Source organism: Lepidochelys kempii, chromosome 10 (assembly GCF_965140285.1).
Source record: "Lepidochelys kempii isolate rLepKem1 chromosome 10, rLepKem1.hap1, whole genome shotgun sequence".
NCBI lineage: Eukaryota > Metazoa > Chordata > Testudines > Cheloniidae > Lepidochelys > Lepidochelys kempii.
Window position 1 is genome coordinate 61,142,154 of NC_136389.1, and position 19,331 is coordinate 61,161,484.

Below are 19,331 nucleotides of genomic sequence, written 5' to 3' on the forward strand. Positions count from 1 at the left end.
TTAACCCCCTTACGATGGTGGTGGATAGTTAAAGTCCAAGTCATGGGTTGGCTGGGGGACCTGAATGGAAACAAAGGGGGGCTAGTGGAATCCCTGGAGAACTGATTTGAATAAACATGGATTTGCCTGCACTGTACACTTTATCTGCCGGGTAGTCCCAGACATCTATATAATAAAATTGCGGCCTGATTAAAATCCACAACAAGTGTCTCCTGTCCTCCTTGCGGTGTACCCAGACAATGACCTATTAGAGATGGTGGCCTTGTGAAACCTATCTGAGCAATAGCTTTTCCCTTTGAAAATGAAGATTGACTTATGATTTTAGTGTATAAAGGCCCAAGGGTAAAATTTTAGTGCAATGCATACAACTGAGCAGTGTGAGTCTCAGGACTGTTAATGAGAGTTGTATGCCTTTCATGCTTTATGTTGAAACACTTATGCTTCTTATCCAACTGCAAAGAAACATGAAGTTACACCATCAGAATATGTAAAGGCTACAGACTATTGGAAGTAGCAAGATCCGATATCCATAAACGTATATTCTGACCTCTATCACACTTCTGAACTATGCAATGATGTGACCATGGTATAACTTGCACGCTTTCTCTCATATACCAAGGGAGTACTAACCTACACATAAAGCCTTTAATCTGGCATAGTTCCATTAAGTGTTCAACACAAGGGGATGTTTTTGCCTTGTTATAAATCTCCACTGAAATACTCAGACAAATCCATCCCAGATGTAGGCTTGAGGACTTGAATTTGGGATGTTCTTTTTGATTAATGGTGTGCAGCTAGCCACTATCATGCAACCTGACCCAAAGGGCTTCAGAAATGAGAAAAATAATCTTATATTTTGCCTATAAGTCAATTGTTTGAAAACAGAGCCCAGAACCTCTATTAGGGATGTTTTAATACTGTCCTTCTACCCATCTGTTGAACTACGAATTGGATTGGTATTTGTGTCAAAGGTAAATTGGCATGAACATCAGAGAGAGGACTTAATCTGCCCCTCCAAGCTGAGGATAAAAAAAAAGTTCTGATCACTAGCAAAATGGAAATAAAGAGGAGAAAATCCAGGGTGAAAAAAAAACAGCAAAACTTTACATTTCAAAAGCTGGCTCAAACACAAAACATCTGATACTGAAATAGTAGAGTGCCATTTCAACAAAAGTATAAGAGCCAGAATGATTTAATAACAAATAGGGCTGTCGATTAATCACAGTTAATTCATGCAATTAACTCAAAAATATTAATTGCAATTAATCACAGTTTTAATCGTGCTGTTTAACAACAGAATATCAATTGAAATTTATTAAATATTTTTGGATGTTTTTCTACATTTTCAAATATACTGATTTCAATTACAACACAGAATACAAAGTATACACAGCTCACTTTATATTATTTTTGATTACAAATATTTGCACTGTAAAATGATAAACAAAAGAAATAGTTTTTTTCAGTCCACCTCATACTACTACTGTAGTGCAATCTCTTTATTGTGAAAGTGCAATTTACAAATGTAGATTTTTTTTGGTTACGTAACTTCACTCAGAACCAAAACAATGCAAAACTTTAGAGCCTACAAATCCACTCAGTCCTTTTTCTCGTTCAGCCAATCACTAAGACAAACAAGTTTGTTTACATTTACAGGAAATAATGCTGCCCACTTCCTATTTATAAAGTCACCAGAAAGTGAGAACAGGCATTCACATGGGACTTTTGCAGCCGGCATTGCAAGGTATTTACATGCCAGATATGCTAAACATTCGTAGGCCCCTTCATGCTTCAGCCACCATTCCAGAGGACATGCTTCCATGCTGATGATGCTTGTTAAAAAAATAATGCATTAATTAAATTTGTGATTTAACTCCTCGGGGGGGGGGTGGGAATTGTATGTCTCTGGCTCTATTTTACCCACATTCTGCCATACGTTTCATGTTATAGCCGTCTCAGATGATGACCCAGCACATGTTGTTTATTTTAAGAACACTTTCACTGCAGATTTCACAAAATGCAAATAAAGTAACAATGTGAGATTTCTAAAGATAGCTACAGCCCTTGACCCAACTGTGGAAAACATCCTAAAATATTTAAATACATTGTATTCTATTATTGTTTAACAATGTGATTAATTGCAATTAATTCTTTTAATCACACAATTAATTGTGATTAATTTCTTTAATCGCTTGACAGTCCTAATAACAAATCATCGATGTACTTTTAAAATTAGCAGCTGAATAAACACATCTAAGTTTCATCGCTACAATATTTGGTAATATAGTAATTAAATAATAGTAGTAATGTATAGTCAGATAGTACTTTTCATCTGTATATCTTACAGATGTTCACAACAACAGGTATCACTATTTCCCTTTTATAGAGGGGAAAACTGAGGTGCATTGAGTTTGAATCCCAGTCCTGGGAGACACTTCCACCAAACTGAGGATCTGATCCTACAAACCTTTATTATTGGCTACAATGCTTGCTATCACAAGTAGCTCCATTAACCTCAACATATTTTAAAACAACAACAACGAATGGAAATGTAATACAGTATTTGTTCAATATTTATTTAATGGATGCAACAATTAAGATGATTATTTTTTGGAAATATGATTTAAAATAAAATTATAAGATGATCTGAGTAAATTGCCAAAGGGAGTTAGAAAATGTCTTAATGTTAGGAACTACTCTAGTAGGACATGGGGTTAATAATCAGCCACTTGCAGTGGTAAACACTTGCAGCATCAGGCCGTTGGAATGGCTCCACGATTCAGCCATTCATTCTTCCACAAGATCACAATAAAAATGAGTTTGACAGACACTAGTTCTGCTTCATAAAGGTGCTGGTTTGCATTTCATCCACAAATATTTAGTTTCAGTTATGGATTTAAACATGCAAGGCCCTTCATGGAAAAAATATGTAATAATGCTGTATATAATACAGTTCTGAATATAAATTTGATTTACTGCATACTGTGGAAAAATGCCCGGAATGAATTTTCTTTACAAAAAATTTGTTTCAGGCACAGATGGAATTATTTTCTTGGCCATTGTCTGAAAATTGTGTCCTCTGTTGTAAAAAAAAAACAAAACAAACCACCAGAATTATTTTTTGGGGTTTAGTAGCCAAATTTTATTATTTGGTAATAATGCACTTGAAAATCATGCAGAAATGGAAATATTTTCATTACACTTAGTTTTGGAGACGGGCCTTAGTGCTCCTGACAGCGCTTCATGCAGCTGCAATTTGTACTTCATTAATATTAATTGTGTTTGATATTTGATTAAATCCCAAATTTATTAAAATAGATATTAATAAATAATATTTTAGAAATCATTAGTGTGTGTTTGCATTTGGTAATGAAACAGAGGATCATTCCTTAAAAATAGCTGACATACAAATAATAGCAATGCAAACTGAAAAAAATGAAGAATTAATATATTAATTCTTCAGGGCCAAATTGTGTTTATGCCCCATCTCTATCTACCCACATCAAGAGTGCCAGTATGGGAGTGAAAGCAGGCTCCCCAGACCGGCTCCTCTCCTTTCCTTCCCCAACCTCCCCAGTGCAGCTAGGGGAGGGGAAGTGGAGGTTGGAGAAATGAGCAGATCCTTAGTTCTACCACCTCCAAAGCACTGGGCAGTACACATTATGCCAGGTATTGACAAAGCACAGTTTACTCCCTCCCTGGAGGTGCTGGGGAACCAGGAGAGTCATGATCTCCCTCCCTTTGCCACTTCCTAAGGGTAGGTATTACATCATCTCATTATCTTGCCCTTAGTACACAGCACACTAATTCCATACTGAGTTTTCAACAACTGAAAATGACCCTTGATAAGCCAGTTTTCTTGTCTCGTATAGTGAATGACCCTATATAAAATCATTCTACCAGGACTCTAATTTTAAGAGCCATCCCAATGATACCAAACAGAAATATCATGTTTAACTTCACTTTCCCTATACAGGATTGGCACACTTTGATCATGTGTGTTTTCTAATAGTCATGTCATGATGCCATGCACTTCTACAAAAAAGAAAGAGTTCAGTACCAAACCTGAAACAGTAGGTGTAATCTTTAGTTTCTTAGATGAAAGATTTATTGCAAGCACTTTCCCTAATGATGGAGACAAAGGAAAAACACCTATTCTGAGTTCCTATTATATAAGTAGAATTATTCCTGTAACTAGTTAGAGGGAATATCTTAGTTGGTGTTTCCACTATTGATAGTAACACTCTCACCTGAAAAGATGCTGAATCTTCATTATAATGTTTCTCTATTACTGACTTATGCAAAATTGTAAAAAAGACACATTTTTTGAAGATAGTCACTACAAATATCCTTAAGCTAATGGTTCTGAAGGTTCTATTCTGATTATTTCGGGCCAGATCCATTGGGTCCACATACGTACACTGAAGCCAATATCCCATCTGAAGAACTGGCCTATCGATTTAATATAGAGTTGTGATGAGTTTGTAAACTTCTACCTTAAATCAAAACAAAATCCTTCTGATGTGAATTTCATTGAAAAATGTCACAAATAATGTGCATGCCAATCTTTATGTATGTAAGAGTTTAAAAAAAGATGTGACCAAAGTACGCAGTATGCTAATGTTAACTTATCAAAGAGACCCAGGGCAAAATTTTCAAAAGCATCTAAGTCTCTTTTTCAGAAGTAACTAAGGGTACAACTACACTTGGAGTTGTGCAGACATAATCAGACTAGCTTTTATTGAGCCAGAGCACTAAAAAATTGTAATGTAGCCAAGGCAGCATGGTCAGAAGCAAGTAATGGCACAGATTAGCGGCTCAAGTACAAACGCACCCGGACGCCATGCGTACGTGCTTGCGGTAGCTAGTCCATGCTGCTGCCCATGCTACTGCGGCCACACCATTATTTTTAGCATGCTAGCGCAATGCGAGCTAGTGCTGTGTTTACATGAGCTGGGAATCACAACCCTAGCTCCAAGTGTAGATACAGCCTCAGACATTTTTGAAAATATTATCATCCCTAATATCATAGGTTCCATACTACATCAACTCTTAGAAAGTAGATACTGGGAATTCTATCATATTGCCAGGATAACAAAATGATACTTACACCAAAGTTGGTAGCAGCAAAACGATCGGAGGCAGACACATGAGTTGTAGCTGTAGTGTGAGCATAAAAAGCATTTATGTTGGCCAACAAGGTACTCATCACCGCTGGAACTCCAGAACACATGTATTTAGAAGACAGACATGAAAAGTGTCTAAAATTCAAACAGAGATTACCATTAAAGTATTAGAAGTATGCTATACAGATATATTCCAAGTGTTCTCTGGATAGCTTCTGCTTTCATTTCCACTGGTGTAAATTAAGTAACATCATTGACTCCAAATGGCGGCTCTTGGGACTTACACTGGCATACATGAGATCAGAATCTAGCTCTGATCTATACCACTGCTATGGGTTGTACACTGGTGATTCAAAACTGAATACAACTAGAAGTGTTAACTGATTGTATCAATTCCAAAATAAAATGTGATTATATATAGTTATTATATTTGGCTGTATTAAAAGAAAAATGTTTATCAAATACAAAATTTATCACAGAAGGCTACAGTGGGTCTACACCACCCAGGTTAGTTTCGGTTTGGAAGAGTTTGGGCGGTAGGAATAAAGAGGATGACATTTTGCTAAAGTATTACTGAGGCTTATTTTTTAGGCTATTTTATTACTGAGAAGTGGGACTTCCAAAAGTCATGGAGACTAGAAATCTTTCCATCTTGCTTTACACTCAAAAGAAAGAGCATCAATCTTACACTCAAAGAACATCAATACTGGCAGTGCACCAGGCAATAAAATATTGAACATCTGACTTGCACTCAGATGAGAGTGCAAAACCCAGAATAAATGGTCTTCTTCTAGAATCATTATCAATTGCTAATCATTCTGTTACATAGGACAACTACATATAATTAGATGAAATTCTGACTACTGATAAACTAATGAGAACACAATGTCAGCTGTAAGGTCACAGAGCATTTAAAAAAACATAGTACTGTATAAGTCATAAAGAAGTAATAATACACAAGGTAAAAAATGACGAGGAGTTCAATTTCAACACTTCTCCTAAATTTAAAACAAAGTTGATGTTATTGTTGGTACACACTTTTTCTGTTTCATTTGAATAAAAAAAATGAAAAAGACTTTGAAAATATGAAATACCATAGATTGTACAGAAAAAAGAATGTAATACAAGCACCAAATGCTTAATTCTGTATAGGTCAACTTAAGCCAAATATACTAACTCATGCCATTGCTAATGTCATTTTCCACTTACGCTGCTTGTCCATATCTCCTCCCTCACTTTAATCCTGTCACTGGATTCTTGTCTATAAAACACATTAAATCAAACTCCTGCTACATTCCCACAACTCCCCACTTAATTTCACACAGCCTACATCACTGCTTTTATATCTTCCAACTCTCCTATTCACCCCCTGTGGTGCTCCCAGTCCCTTCTCTGAACTGCTCCCTCCATCTGCTTTTTTTTCCCCACTGAATGCATCCGATGAAGTGAGCTGTAGCTCACGAAAGCTTATGCTCAAATAAATTGGTTAGTCTCTAAGGTGCCACAAGTACTCCTTTTCTTTTTGCGAATACAAACTAACACGGCTGCTACTCTGAAATCCATCTGCTTGTCACTGACTGTCATGTCCTGATCAGTCCCAAAAGCTGCAGCTGCTCAAACCCCCTGCTGGAGAGACAAAAATGACTCTTTCAGGGTCCACAATACCATTCCTGGCTTCATGCCTTCAACAACACAGATTCTTATGATCTCTTGGAACAGTCTGTCTCTTCATGTCAGCCAAGCACCATCTCTCCCTGTCTTAAAAGCTACTTTCTCCAGACATAGGTATAATATCAGGCGGGATGCCAAGAGAAGAAAATAGGGCTCTCTTGCACCCCCCCTTCCTTCCCAGCTCTCAGACTGGTGTGGAGAGGTCCTCAGCACCAGGGCCAAAAGTGCTGCTGTCAGCTGCAGCAGGCAGCCAGCCCTCAAGCCCCCTCCTGTATGAGAACAGCTCTCAGAAATAAAAACTCCACTCAACATCTCTATGTTCAGCCAGCAGGGGGAACGAGAAGAGCCTAGAGGAGAGCTTCCTTTTCTTCCTGCCCAACAAGCTGCTCCACCATACCTGCATCATGTTTGGTGGGGGTGGAGTAGAAAGGGAGAAGACACACAGCTGTCCCACTTCCTTCTCAGGGTGGGGGGGGGGGGGAGGGGAGGAAGGAAAATAAGCTCTCTCTGTGATGGAGAAGAGACTCCCTCATTGGGGACACAAAAGAGCCCCTGGAATGGTGCGTGTAGAGGATGAGACACAGGGAGCCTGTGGTATGGAGGGCACTTGGGGGACTATAGGAAGGGGTCAGAAGGAAGACAGAGTGCAGTGATTGAATGAATGCCTGTGATTGAAGGATCCAATGGGGACAGGAGGGTGGAGCAGAAAGCAAGCAGCCTTCCGGGAGGTGTTTACAAGGGTGCCATCATGTTGCCAAAAACTCTTATGAGTTGATGCCAGTCTCTCAACACAAGGTATTTTCCTTGGAGCCCCAACTTCTGGAGTGATGTGATTACATGACAATCTTAGCTTTCATTCAGAAAAGCTAACTTTCTAGCCCTCGTGGCTGTTGAGAAAAGCTCAAAAATATGAACCCAAGGGACTCAAAAATCAGGAGGCAAATATAAAAAACACAAAATTGAGTATTTTTAAATTTTCATTATTTTTAAGCTAATCTCATGATTTTTGTGGGCCTGAGGCATGATTACTGAATGCTTGGTTTGGAACTGGTGTTACTCAGTTTTTACCCAGGAAAACTCAAACCTCAGGGATTGGGCCTTTGTAAATTCTTTGAGAATGCTATATAAATTATTATTAATAATTAAAACAAAAATGCCTGCCAAACTCCTGTGAGGAAGACCTCAGTGGTGTGGCATTAAGAGGCATGTTGGTGACACATCAGTTTAAACCTGCACCAATCACTATCTGCTTCATGAACACATCAGGGAATAAGAGAAGATAGAAACCTGCAGAACCAACAAGGCAGACACTTGGTTGAGGAGACTGTTCCCATTACCATTACCATCTTTTGCTACCTCCACATTACAAGCCTCAGGCATCAAGAGTCAGGAATCCAGGATCAGGAGTCAGACTTAAGTGTATCTGATCTCTGATACTGGACCTCTTTTACATAACTCCTGAGATGTTCTAAAATGGACACTATGTGTAACACCAACAGACCCCGGTCATGGACAGGCGGGATCGAACCTGAGACCTCTGGAGCTTAGTGCATGAGCCTCTAGCGCATGATCTAAAAGCCAACGGGCTGTTAGCCAAGGCTGTAGAGCAAACTCATTAATCTCTCTAAGTGGTCTCGGTGCCACTAGATGGGACAGAACGCCACACCCAGGAGATGTGTGGGTTACACATGCATCTCTAGACACAGCTCTTCCCCAATAGCCTTACCCAGTCAGGAAGGATATTAGTGAGTGCTACAGACATTTGAGCTTGAATCAGTGACTTGTATCCTATTGATTTCAGGGCAAAATCATCACAACCTGAGTCAGAATAAATTCCAGTGTATTCCCAAATGCTCCAACCACCAGTAAATGCTCCAACTATATGGCTTGTCCTTATTTTAGTTTAAAACATTTTAAGTTTTTTTCTAAAAGAATATAACACAAAAGACGTAATCAACTGACCCTTGTAATTGAAATGCAATCGGCTGGAAAAAATGATTATACTGCAATTTTCTAACGCTCTACAGCAACTCATTCAAGACAAGTGACTTCATAGTTTTGTTTTAAAATCACGACTTCCAAGAAATAAACAAGTCATTAATTTGTGCAGCCACAAAAATCTTCAAAAATACCTAACCTTCTATTTAGTTTTTGTTATTTTAAAATATGCTGTGCCATTCTTAATAGCTGAGAACACAGAGGATTCAGGCACAGTGCAGGGTTAGTGCGCTCTGGGATGAATCCATCCCCCATTCCCAACCGTGAGCCAGGCTGTGGGGCTGGAACAGTTGGTGAAGCCTCCTGCGGCAGATGCTATGGGACTCATGTTTAGAGCTGAGCAAATAACTGATTTTTCAGGTCGCTGGCAGTTCAAATAAAAAAATGAATTTGGTCAAACCAAAACTGACATTTTTCAGGATTTTTGGTGAAGCAAGAAAGTCAGAAAATTTTTGTTTAGATTTTGGGCATTTTTAACTTTTAATAAAAGTAAAAGAAATGAAGGGCTAGATATTTACAAGTGCCCTTGTGAATCTAGACCCCATTGTTTTTTTTCTTGGCTGACATTATTCCGTGAATGTGTCCAATTTGTTACTAGTTGTCCCAAAACTGCATTTTTGATGAAAAATTTCACCCACTCTACTCAGATTCAAGTGATTCTGGGGTCTCCTCCCTTGCCCAGCCCCACTGTGTCCTTCCATGTTTGACTGTGCAAAGTTGGGGTAAAGACCCTTTCCCAGGGCTCCTCCACTACTAAGAGCCTGAGTATTACACTTTCACTTTGAGTAGCACTTACTCATATCAGTAGAAACATTGATTTCAACTGGACTACTCCTGTGATTCAGTGCTACTCAGAGTTGAGTAAAGGTTCCAGAATTGGGTTCTTTGCTATCATCAGCTGGTTTCAACCATTCTGAATCACAAAGTACTTTAAAATGATGACAATCTATCCGGTAAATACATTCTAATGTTTAATCAATTAGAGATTTATTTTTCACTTTTAAATCCCCTTTATAATAAAAGGGAAGCTAAAGAATTATGCCAATTGAAAGTCAATGGGATTTAGGTTCCTTCATTACCTAAATCCCTTTTTAAAAGGTGTTGGAATGCTGAGTAGATCAATGCCTATATACCTTTAAAAATCTGGGTCTAACACTTGAAAACCTGAATTAAACTGGTCATCATCATATTGATCGTACCTCTCTAAGGCCTAAGCTCAAGTATTTTGTATGCAGTATTTATACTATTTTTGTATGACTATCTGAGAAAGTTCATGTAATATTCCTCATACAAGTAGGCTAAAAAACTCCAACTCTATTTACTAATCAGAATGGGTTTCTTGGCATTAGGAGTCCAAAAGAATGAAAATGGGTTTAAGCAGTAAAAAAGAAGGAAATGGAACACATGCATCAACTAAAGTATTTATGAAACAAATCCTGGAACGTGTTCCAAAAATGCCGATGTGCAAATATAACTAGTTCATTAGCAGGTTACCTTATGGACTTTTATTTTAATGCTGTAGGTATTACAACCTGGCACTAATCTTAACAACATTACGGCAATGGTATTTACATGAAGTCACACTTCTTAAAGATTTATCTTCACTTTTCAAAAATAAAAAATAAAAAGTGTGTTAAAAAAATAAAGTGCAGCAGGTCTTTGAACAATATCAGCAATGCATTAGGCACAAGCACTGCACACAGCAGTTTGTCTTTCTCCAGCTATTGTTTTACTGAACAAACATTTTGCTAGTGCAAGGAATTTTTGCAGAACTGACAAACTTGGTATGTTTTCTTACATACCAAGACAGAAAAAAAGAGAGCAATTATAAAATATAAAATATAAAAAATGGAAATATGAATGCATGTTTTGTCTATGTTCCAGGCCATTAAAAATAAGTGGCTGTTCATCTTCATAAAAAAATCTTTCAATATTCCAACAGTACAGAGTCAACATCGTCTTTCAAAAACAAATGCAATAATTAAAAATATGTATTTTTTTAAATCTATCCTTGGAGGTGCATTTTTGGCTCTCTCTGACACTGGAGAGAGCCTACATTTGCTCAAGGAGCAGAATTTTCCCCAATGTCATCCTTTGATTTAATTACCTGGGATACTACAAAATGATTGACAGTGGGGGCGTAGTAGCTATCTCGAATGAGTTACTGCATTTGCCTTTCATTTCTAGAGACCTTGATTCAAAGCAGAGCTGAACAAACGTATCCAACTATTTTTACATATGAACCTTTTCATAATTTTGTTTCAAGCTGTTGCACAATTAAAATTTCTGTCAAATTGCTAGATTCACATCAGTAACAGGGTGAATGAGAAATTTCTCATGATTTTGATGGGAAGTAACATTTAACTGATTTTTTTTCTTTTAAATTTTGCATATGCAGTTGGAAATAGGCAGATTTTTGAGAGAAAATGGGCTAAGAATAAAATTTCACTTTTGTGAGAGAAACTGAGCCATTAAAAAATTTTTTGGAAACCTTCATTTTCCAAGTTTTTGAAATTTGTTTCAGTTTCTTTGCTCACTTCTAATTAACCTCTAGCTTAGGGTCACAAATGCAAATGACATTTATCATCTCATTCTGCATCCCATTTTTCCACAACAAAAGACCCACTCTAGTTTAGATTGAGATTATGTGATCAGCCCTGAGAAAGGGCGATGCATTACTCCACTTCCTGGAGCAGCCTGGGCTAGAGATTGTGACTCAATCACACTCTCTGTTCTGGCTCCCCAAGGAGAGAGTAAATTGCACCAGAAGTAGGTTCCATGCAGTTCTTTGGCACAGTTATTCTGGCCAGTGCATTGGGGGTAGTGTGAAGGTCCTGTCCCACCTCCACCATATTCAGCCCACCTGCACAGAAGGGGTTTCATTGTGGCTCTGAGGGGCCTGCTTCCCCTTCCACACTGTTACCCACAATGTAGGTAACACAGGCAGGGTATTGAGGGAGTGTCAAAAAAGCCAGGCCATAATTTGGCACTTAAACATTAAATATAAATGGTGGTGCCTGCTCAAGAAATGCCCAGGATGTTGAAGGTCCATATCAGGAAGATTGGTTTAAATCAGTTCATTCAGTTCTTCATTTTCAAGAGCAATATATTCATTCACCAACGTTAAAAAGGAAGAAATTGCAATAAGGAGTTCAAGACTTAGAAATCATAATACTTTTATTATAATGAAAATGTTACTCTCACTCTAAAACGGCTGTTCATTTAACAATACATGGAAAAAGACTTTAGAAATAAGAGTCCAAAGTGCTAAGAGTCTGGTTTTTGGAATGGAATAAATTTAAATTGTTCTTAGCACTTCATAGACTGTAAATTGCAAAATTTGCTGCAATTCTCCATGGGCAATTGTTTAGCAGAGTTACTTTTAACCTACAATTCACTGTCATAATATTTTATCGAATATCTATGGCTTTTTGTTATTCTCTCCTGTCATATTGTTTTGATTTTCTGACACAGATTAACTCCATCCTAGATGTTTAAATCACATGCCATTGTAAACTTTAGGTACATCTAGCTGTGTGCTTTGCTCAGCGGGAGTTGATAATAAATTTGCATAAATATACTATACTATGTAAAGTAAAAAAAAAAAATCTAAAAAGAGATCTTCGACAGTCATATCTTTTGGAAGTCAGAACACATTAATCAAATTATAAAACTATAAAATCTGGTTATTAAAAATTTTATAGGAGGAAAGAGATTATCAGACAAGACAAGTTCTGGTTACTACTAGACATACCGATCCAACTCCTCTCATTTAGAGACCATTGATACAATTCCATATACTTCACCAGAGATGTACTAATGTAAAAGAACTAGGACTTGAGCCTGCAAACACTTATGTATATAATGTTATTCCCCTGAATTCAGTGGGACTGCTTGTAAGTATGAAGTTGAAGGGTCAGTGCCATTCAAGAGCCTCAGTCCTTGATTCTGGCTAAGCAGTACATTGTGTGAATCTGAGAGGGGGCAAGGAGGACAAAGGTTGCTTTACTTTGCCTTTCAGCCCCCTAGTTCCTAAAACCAGCTTTGAGCTGATTAAGCTGCTAGTGAAAGTTAGAGAAACCTCAGTGCTGCTCTAAGTTACAGCAGCTGGCAATGTTCCTCAAAATGCCCATTCTGACAGCTGTGGACTGCCAGAAAGCAGTAGTGCTCTAGTCACGCTCCTTCCCCGGGCAAGCTACACATGATTTAGGCCAATTTGATGGCCCCCTTTACACAGTTGGAGTAAGGAGGACATAGAGAGAACTAGGATCTGGCCCAAGGTGTGGATCTCAGCCCTTTAAGTCCTTAGATCTGGAACTCTCACTGAAGTGGACTGTTTCTAGGCGTATGGATTAATCACACAAATTAAGCTTTGTAAACTTAGTCCTAGGTTATTTAAGGTCAGCCATAAGATAAATTTCCTTTTATTAACCAGGTTAAATTGGTGTTTTGCTTTGGGAGGCCATTTTCAGCCATTTTGCCCAGTGCATCAAGTGGCCAAAGCACAGGGGGGAATGGTATAGGCTAGACGAATGCCTTCGGATGTATTTCACAAATTACACTGTATAAGGATAGACCGTATTATCAGATAACACAAATCAAAATGCAAATATCTCAGTTATTTTTTAGAATGAAACTACAGACTTTAGAAATGCTTACATTTGTCCACAGCACGGTTAAAAGGCACTGGATTATTAACATCAAGCACTTTGGCTTCAATTTTGCAATAAAATTAGCTTGGTGTCAAAACAATTTTAAAAAGCTAAATGCAGTTTCCTTACTGTACCACCATAGTTGAAATTTAAGTATGTAGCATTTAAATTGCTGTTAATGAGGGATCTTAGTGGCATATTTTCAGTAGCAGATCTGCAATAATAGTCTTATATTGCAGGGTTTTAGAAAATTAATAGAAGGAAACTCATTTGAAAATATAAAATTTCTTCTATTGCCTTTTTAAGTGTTATTAGATGACATTTTTCTTTTTCACAAAAAACTGCAAGACAAATGGGTGACTAAGTATACTAGCACTGTAACACATATGACTTGAGAGGTGGAGCCAAAGCACCCAAAGGAGATGGGGAATAAAGGTCACGGTCTACTCTCTTGATCTTACATTCCACAGAAGAAACCTCATGCTGGTCCAAGGAATGAGGAAATGCAGTTTGTAGCTTCCTGATCCAGAAGCTGCTAGGGTCCAGCTTACTCCTGGCGTTGGTTAGGACAGCCCAACACTCGGCTGCCATGGTAGCTATGGTCCTGTGAGCACCTGAGGAATAGCTGGAGCATAGGAATGACTGGCTATTCCTCCTCCCTGTTCCCAACATGACCCTCTTCACCACCCTGGCCTACTCTGGGAACACCCCCCCCCCACACACACACGGTAAATCACCTGTTCTAGAGATTCTGAGTCTGTCAAAGAGACTCCCTACATCAGGGGTATTTCCAGAGTGTGGCTTGCAGTCTGCTTTTAGCTATTTTTCTTGGTGTATCTTTGTGGCCAAAGCACAGGGGTGAATTCCCCCTAAAGCCACGGAAAGAAGAGCCTTCGAACTAAGGATCTGACCCTACTTCCTTTGAAGTGAATAGCAACATTTCTGTTGACTTGGATCAGGCAGCAAGCTAAGAAAACTCTCAGTTGCTTGGTGGGTGGCATGGTGCTACTGCATCTGTAGCCAAAACCTGGGGCCTGATTTTCAGAGGTGATGACATCCCACTGACCTCATTTGGAGTATGGCTGCTCAGAATCACTAAAAACCAGGCCCATTGTCTGTATGTGTTGCCAATGGGCAGAGGCAGATTACCGTTTTGTGGGGCCGTGGGCTAGAGCAAGTGGTGGCCCCTCCCCACCCATTCCATCTGCAGTCATCTCCACCTTCTTCCCCACATGCTCCTGCTGGGCCATGGAGGCTTGCACTGCTCCGCCGGCCCGGCCCTCCTACGGGGGAAGCCCTCACACCCTGACCCACTCCCCTACAGAAGCACTGGGAAGGTGGAGTGGAGTAAAGGGGTGCCCACTTTTCTGGGGCCCCCGGGCACGTGTCCCATTGGCCTAGTGGTTAATCCACCACTGCCAATGGGCAACAAGACCAACTAATATCTAACTAATACCACTAAACTAGCACAGAGAAGCAGGCAGACACTGCAGGGATTCCATCTTGCTGGCATAGTCAATAAGAAGGAACTGAGGGATGATGGGACCCACTCTGCCCTTTATGCCCTCTGATAGGAGCGTGCCAGGCTATCTGGGCTATGTCTGCACTACATACCACTGGTGTCATCGTGCAGCATATGTCTAGCTACATGCTGCAGGTGAAAAGGAGGCTGGTTCCACACTGGGATGCATAGCTACACTTGCCAATGAAAGGCTCTGGCAGAAGGGATGCAGCTGGGAAACACTTCAGCAGCGCCTCACTCTGTTTGAGCCTTTCCCTGTTGCCTCCACCTACCATCAAAGCCAGAGTCTTTCCTGTGGAAAGAAAGGGCCCGAGCAGCAGGGAACTGCCAAAATCCTTCCCCACTCTGGATCCTTTTCCCCTGCCAGAGAGCAGCAGAGGAGGATTCCAGGGGCAGGGAGGTGGCAGAGCCTTTCCCTGTTGCCTCCCCCGACAGAGCTTTTCCCCATTGCAGGAGTCTTTACTTGCAAATTCAATAAAGACATTTTTCAGTGAAAGGTTTCTAACTGATGCACATTGATCCCGCAGTGAAATAACCACTCAAGCCCAAGGGGTAGTTAGAAGGGAACTTTGTGACAGAGAATCAGACCTGTTTTTTTCTGAGAAAGGTTCTAGCAGTGGGGAGGCAGTAAGACCTACACTGCTAATAAGAGCAGTGTAGACAGGGAGGCACAACTTTGGTGACTAGAGAACATGTAGGGTATGTATTCATCTACATACCCACACCCTTCAGACAAGACTTTTTTTGCCTAAACTGTGCCTCACCAGCTTCACTGCTAGCCTATTTATGCCTGTGCTAGGGGGACTTTGCAGGTATGTTCTCTATATTCTGCACGCTTCTTTCAGTGGTGTGGGCATACCCCTAGCCTGCAGATGCAGCCCCAACCGACCCTATAGGCCAAAAGAATCTGATCTTGCACACACGGACTGCATGCACACCCAAAAGGAGTAGAATCCATGGGTACAATCACTCAAAGAATCAGTAGCTCAATACAGGAAGGCATGGTTATGGTGAAGGAAGAGTAGCTGGAGGAGCTGCAGAGCTGCAGCTCTGGAGACAGGAGTGTATGACTGACATACAGAACAGCTATTGCACCAGCAATGGCTTTGCAATCCCACTGCCCCATCCCCAGCCATTGTACCTCAGATAGGGTTGCCAACTTTCTAATCGCACAAAACCAAACACCCTAGCCCCATGCCTTCCCCGAGGCTCTGCCCCTGCTCACTACATTCCCCTCCTTTGGTGGCTCGCTGTCCCCCACCCTCACTCACTTTCATTGGGCTGGGGCAGAGGGTTGGGGTGCAGGAGGGGGTGAGGGCTCTGGGGTGGGGCTGGGGTGCAGGAGGGGGCTCCAGGCTGGGCGGGCGGGGCTGAGGGATTCGGAGTGTGGGAGAGGGCTGTGGGAGGGGGTGAAGGCTCGGGGCTGTGGGTGCGGGCTCTGGGGTGGGGCCAGGGATGAGGAGGGGGCTCTGGGTTTGAGGAGGGCTCGGGCTTATCTCGATCAGCTCCCGGTCAGCAGTGCAATAGGGCTAAGGCAGGCTCCCTGCCTGTCCTTGCACCACGCTGTGCCCTGGAAGCGGCTAGCAGCAGGTCCAGCTCCTAGTTGGGGAGCGGGGTGGGAGGGGGAAGATGGACAGGAGGTTCTGCGTGCTTCTTTTTCCCACAGGCACAGCTCCCCAGCTCCCATTAGCCGCAATTCCCTGCCTTAGCCCTGCAGCACTGCTGATCAGACTTTTAACAGCGTGGTCAGCAGTGCTGACCGGAGCCACCAGGGTCCCTTTTCTACCTGGCATTATGGTCAAAAACCAGACACCTGGAAGCCCTAACCTCAGACCTTTCCTGGAAGGATCAGGTCTAAGGATGAAAGGGTGTCTGTGGCCACTTAACCTCTCTGAAGAGAGCAACAAAGGTATTAATCAGTACCAGCTGTTGTGCTTTTTGTGAATTTTACCAAAAGAGACTAAATGGACAGAGTCTGCAAACCAGAGCTTGGAGTGTCAAATGCTTACAAAGTGTTCCTCTGAGCCAAGTAATTACATTCAAATTCTCTTTCTGTTGTATACAAGAAAACTGCTTTTCTTTTAGACTGAAGATATATTTACCACATGAGATCTGCTCTTTATTCTGATTTCTCAATTCTCCAAAGCAAGAAACTGCAAAATTTCTCTTGGTTGTTAAAGATACTCCACAAAAAAGAAAAGGAGTACTTGTGACACCTTAGAGACTAACCAAGTACTCCTTTTCTTTTTGCGAATACAGACTAACACGGCTGTTACTCTGAATCCACAAAAAAGATGTCTTTTCATAAACACAAGCAAAGCCAATTGATGATCACCCCCAAAGAAAACTCCCTGCAGTAGAACTGCAGTATTTTTACCAAGATGCTTTCTTGAGCAGTGCACATACTCTTAAGAGTTGCCCATTAGATTTGGCTGAATAATTCACTACACAAAATTTACTTGATAAATTATCTGTATGAGCCATTCATTGTGAGCACACAAAATTTAAAACGTGATAGGTCATGATAGGCTTCCTTTCCCCGACTGGGTGATCATAATTCTTAGTCCCCAGTTTCTGGTGAAATTACTTGTGATTATGAATCTGAAATTCACATTCTGCAATATTCTACAACGTTTGCTTTACAATTTCTAGTTTGGAATTCCTGATAAAATCAGTTCATAGAATATTTGTAGATGGCAAAACACAAAAAGGGGACAAACCAATCTAGGCCAATTCATAAAAAATAAAGTGAATGAAGAGTCTTAGAAAATGTGTTGCAGTGTTTGCTCGGTTCTGTTTCTCTTCCTTTTTTATTTCTATGGTGAAAATCAGCCTGTTGTTACATTATTTACCAATTGAAAATTGCGGTTTCCTCTTTAAATGAAAACATCTTTCTATTTTTACTACTACTAAATGAAAACCTTAATCCAAAAGAACCAAACATACAACCCTAGCTTACATCACATTTGAAATCCAGAAAGAGTTAGATTTAAACAGTACTCTCAAACTTTCCAATAGATTTTTCATCTAGTCATCATGAACTAAAATACAAAAAAATTCAATAAAGACATTTTTCAGTGAAAGGTCTCTGACTAATGGACATTTATCCCCCAGTGAAATAACCAGTCAAACCCAAGGGGTAGTTAGAAGGGAACTTTGTGACAGAGAATCAGACCTGTTTTTTTCTGAGAAAGGCATCCCATCCCCAGGCCTTAACTCTCAAGAGATTATCATGGAGCAGAACCAGTATTGTTTTTGTTTTCATCAAGGAAGTGAAGGCAGTAGGAACCATACACAGCATTGTTTTATACTATAAAATAAAAGTCATTTCTCTGTAAATGACTTGATCCTAAATCATTTATGGGAACATCGTACAATAGAAATAAATCTAGCTATTATAAATTATAATAGTACATTAAGTAATAATTCACCTCTTTAAGCAAGATGTAATGATGTACAAAGCTAATAGAAAGATAAAGGAGAGAGGGTAAATGAATCTAGTGGTTAGAGCAGGGAACTGGGAATCAGAGGTTTAGGTTCTATGTATGCACACTCTGTGCATGAGTTTCCCTACATGTAGCATGGATATAATAATATCAGAGGGGAAATGTAAGGTTTAACTAATTCATTTGTCCAGTGTGGTTTGAGATCCTTGGAGGAACTGCACTAAACAAGTGCATTTAAATACAAAAATGCCCTTCTACCTTGCAGATAGAGATCCAGTACAATATTTAAAAAAAGCTGCAGTAAATAAAAGAAATAACCATTGCAATAGATGGTGCCATTAAATCCTGTGATGAAAAACTTTGGGGTTTATGTGCCTTAGCATTAGAGAAGACAATTTGTTTTTAAAATATACTATCAAGAAATGGTGGAAACAAGATACATGCCCTGAATAATAATAATTAAAAAAAATCTATAACAGCAACTTTTGTAATGTCAGTGAATTTAATAATATTCATCTGGATTTCCATGAGCATGGTTGAAAGCAGAATTTGGTCCTTTTATACTGACGGATTTTCCACTGGGCAAATATACCGTAGATAATGGAGAATTATTCTCCTTTAAGCTCCAGACACAAAGCCCCTTAAATAAGAGGTCCTGTTCTAAAGTGACCAGAGCATATTTCAATTTAGATTATCTAGTGCAGACTACAAATCACCTACACGTTTTAGAAGTTGTGGTCAGCATACCCTATATATATATATATAATTGTGAAAATGTACTGTTGTATTATTGACATCACCATTAAGTTTTCTGTACTTCTGGGACTGATGTTTTATCACTACACCTACTGATTTACTGATTAATCCAAAAATAATTTGGTTTGAGCCAAAGCCAAATGATGAAAATGAAAGTCTT

General features: G+C 39.8%; 1 protein-coding gene across 4 annotated transcripts in view; it reads right to left on the reverse strand.

Annotated features, from left to right (window-relative positions):
• UNC13C (unc-13 homolog C) overlaps nt 1-19,331 on the reverse strand; it is a 433,277-nt gene that overhangs the window by 226,731 nt on the left and 187,215 nt on the right. For all 4 annotated transcript variants that reach the window (XM_073303829.1, XM_073303827.2, XM_073303826.2 and 1 more), the window contains exon 13: nt 5,111-5,261. In XM_073303829.1, coding sequence (XP_073159930.1) covers nt 5,111-5,261 — 151 coding nt within the window. The remainder of the gene's footprint in view (nt 1-5,110; nt 5,262-19,331) is intronic.